Source organism: Fonticula alba, assembly GCF_000388065.1.
Source record: "Fonticula alba strain ATCC 38817 unplaced genomic scaffold supercont2.1, whole genome shotgun sequence".
In the NCBI taxonomy this organism is placed as follows: domain Eukaryota; order Rotosphaerida; family Fonticulaceae; genus Fonticula; species Fonticula alba.
The window spans coordinates 114,307-117,081 of record NW_009242971.1 but is presented as its reverse complement, the minus strand read 5'-3'; the positions used below and the strand labels follow the sequence as shown (position 1 = coordinate 117,081).

Below are 2,775 nucleotides of genomic sequence, written 5' to 3'. Positions count from 1 at the left end.
ATGCGCCCCGCCCCGGCCACACTGCGCCCACAGGCAGGGGCCCGTTGCCAGGCGCGCGCGCGCACGGTCGTGCCCACACAGACGTCCCCCGGCCTGCTGCGCGAGGGGCCCGTCGCGACTCCTCGGCCTGCGGGCCCGCGAGACGAATGGCCTCCCCCCCCCGTGGCCCGGCGAACGGTGGGCAGGGCCGGGCGGTGGGCAGGGCCGGGCGGTGGACCCGGCCAGCATCCCGACTCACGAAGGGCGACTTGTGGGTGAGACACTTCGGACGGCAGCTGCCAATGCACTCGCGTTCCCCCGTTCGCACGCTTGCCGATCCGCGCCGCCAGCACGGCCATGGCCAATATTTCCCGATCACTCCCCGGCGATCGATGGCCGCAGGGGGGGGGGGTCTATTTCAGGCGATGTTTGCGGCAAGGACTTTTTGTTGGGAGGCAATAAACAGCCAATAAAATGCGGGTACGCCGGGAAGCCGCCGCGGGCGTCGTTGTGTGCAGACATGTCCCAGGGGGGCGGATTTTTTCCTTCGGCTCCCGGCCCCACGGGCATCCGGGAGGGGCTTTTTTTCCCCTGCCACTCCGAGGACTGGGCCCGGGTGTCCGCGCTTTGTCCGCTCCCTGCCTCTCTCAGCCTCTGCCTCCCCCCGCCTCTCCGACCCTCTACTTCCCCCTTGCCCTCTCAGCCTCTTCTTCTCCTTGCCCTCTCCGACCCTCTGCTTCCCCCTGACTCTCCGACCCTCTGCTTCCCCCTGCCCCTCCGACCCTCTACTTCCCCCTGCCCCTCCGACCCTCTGCTTCCCCCTGCCCCTCCGACCCTCTACTTCCCCCTGCCCCTCCGATCCTCTCCTTCCCTGCCTCTCTCAGGCCTCGGCTCGCCGATGACACCACCTCTGGTGACCCGTGTGCACGATCCGCAGTATGGTCCATTAGAAGGGCCGCGGGCCGAGGGGCTGCGACTGTGTTCCGGGGCCGCCCACGCTCTGGCCAGGCCCCGCCCGGCCGACCCCCGGCTCGCAGGCCGACCAGCGCACATGTCTCACGCGGAGGAGTCCTCGGCGTCCGGCCGGACGCACGTCTGGCGGTCGTCGGCCAGAACAAAGCCACTGGCGCACTCGGTGCACTGGAGGGTCCGAAGTTCCGGGTCGTGCGGGTGGTCGACGAAGCAGGCGGCGCAGTTTTCCGGGCACGGCACGGTGTAGTGGTTCTTCTGGTCCTGGAAGTACAGCCCCCAGCCGGCCTGGATGGTGGTGAAGCTGACGCACTGGGCGTTGAGGGTGTGGTCGAAGGTGCCGGGCTGCATGCGCTTGACCAACGGGATGCGGGTGTTCGGGTCCACGCGGCAGGTGATGCACCCGATGCCGAGGCCATTGTAGCAGGTCCCGCAGCCGCCGCCGCACTTGAGGCACGCCTTGTCGTACTTGTAGTAGCCCTCCGGGCAGGGGTTGAAGCACTCGCGCCGCTCGAAGGCCGCATGGGCATGGGCGCATGTGTGGCAGGTGTTGCCGCCCCCGTAGCAGCCCACGCACTTGGGATCGGTGCAGGGCTTGCACAGGGAGCCGGACTTGTACCAGCCGGCCGGGCAGGTGGCCGCGCACTGGTGGTCCTCGTGCGCATGGCGCGGCAGGACCAGCATCATGCCCGGCAGGCAGGTCACGCAGTTGGTGGCCCGGATGGCGCACGTGTGGCAGGCGGCGCTGCAAATCCGGCACCCGGGCTCGGCCCCGGGGGTGTCCTCGTCCCAGAAGTGCGTGCAGCCGCATTCACTGTGGCAGGTGTCATTGCGCAGGAAGAACCCGCTGCGACAGGTGGAGCAGCTGTCCGGGCCTCCATCGCACTCGAGGCAATTGGCCTTGCAGGGGAGGCAGGCGGTGCCGGACCGCCGGTACCCCGGCGGGCAGCTGTCCACACACTGGTTGTGGAAGAGGATCGGCCGGTCGGCGTGGCAGGCGATGCACACCCCCGGGTTATCCGTCACGCAGCGGGTGCAGTGGTCCACCGTGCAGTGGACGCACCGGCCGGCCAGCGAGTCCTTGACCATGCCCTCCGGGCAGGTGGCCGAGCAGGTACCATCCGGCCAGGCGAAGAACCCCCGCATGCAGGACAGGCAGTGCCCCGGATTGGCCGGGTCACATGTGAGGCAGTCCTGCCGGCAGGCCACGCACACGTCCTGCCCGGTGTTGACCGTGGTGGCCGGGCAGCCGGCCGGGGCGGCCGGGTCGCCCTGGGCATTGTGCCCCCGGATGCAGGTCCCCACATGGACCCGGGCCTGGGGGAAGTCCTTGGCGCCGTGGGCCAGGAGGAAGTGCCCGGCCGGGCAGGCGGTGCAGTCCTTCGGCCCGGGCCCGGCGCACTCGTCGCACGTGTCGTGGCACTGGAAGCACACGCCCGGGGCGCTGCACCGGAGCAGGTGCCGGTGCTCCGGCCGGCCGGCCGGCTCATCGTCCGACGGGGCCATGGTGGCCATGGGCCAGGCGGCGCAGTCGAAGCCGTCCGGCCGCAGGGCCTGGCCGAAGCACCGGTCGCCGCACAGGTCGCCGGCCGGCTGGGCCTCGACCGGCAGGCACTTGTGATTGCTGTCCAGGCAGTAGCCCGGCTCGCACACCGCGCAGTCCTCATTGATGTGGGGGTGGGCCAGGCGCTGGCAGCCGGGCACCGGCTGCGCGGCGGCCCGGCAAAACCCATTGCCGAGCGCCTGGAACCGGCACACGGCGCACCGCCGGTAATTGCCGGGCACCACGTTCCAGCAGTCGGCCGGGCCCACCGGCAGCAGCAGGCC

General features: G+C 70.6%; 1 protein-coding gene across 1 annotated transcript in view; it reads right to left on the bottom strand.

Annotated features, from left to right (window-relative positions):
- Nucleotides 1–1,035: 1,035 nt before the first annotated feature.
- The window catches only part of H696_00021 (hypothetical protein), a gene marked incomplete at both ends in the record, with an annotated part of 1,924 nt that continues 184 nt past the window's right edge, over nt 1,036–2,775 (bottom strand). Inside the window, one exon of the mRNA XM_009493860.1 lies at nt 1,036–2,691. Within this exon, the coding sequence (XP_009492135.1) occupies nt 1,036–2,691 (1,656 nt within the window). The remainder of the gene's footprint in view (nt 2,692–2,775) is intronic.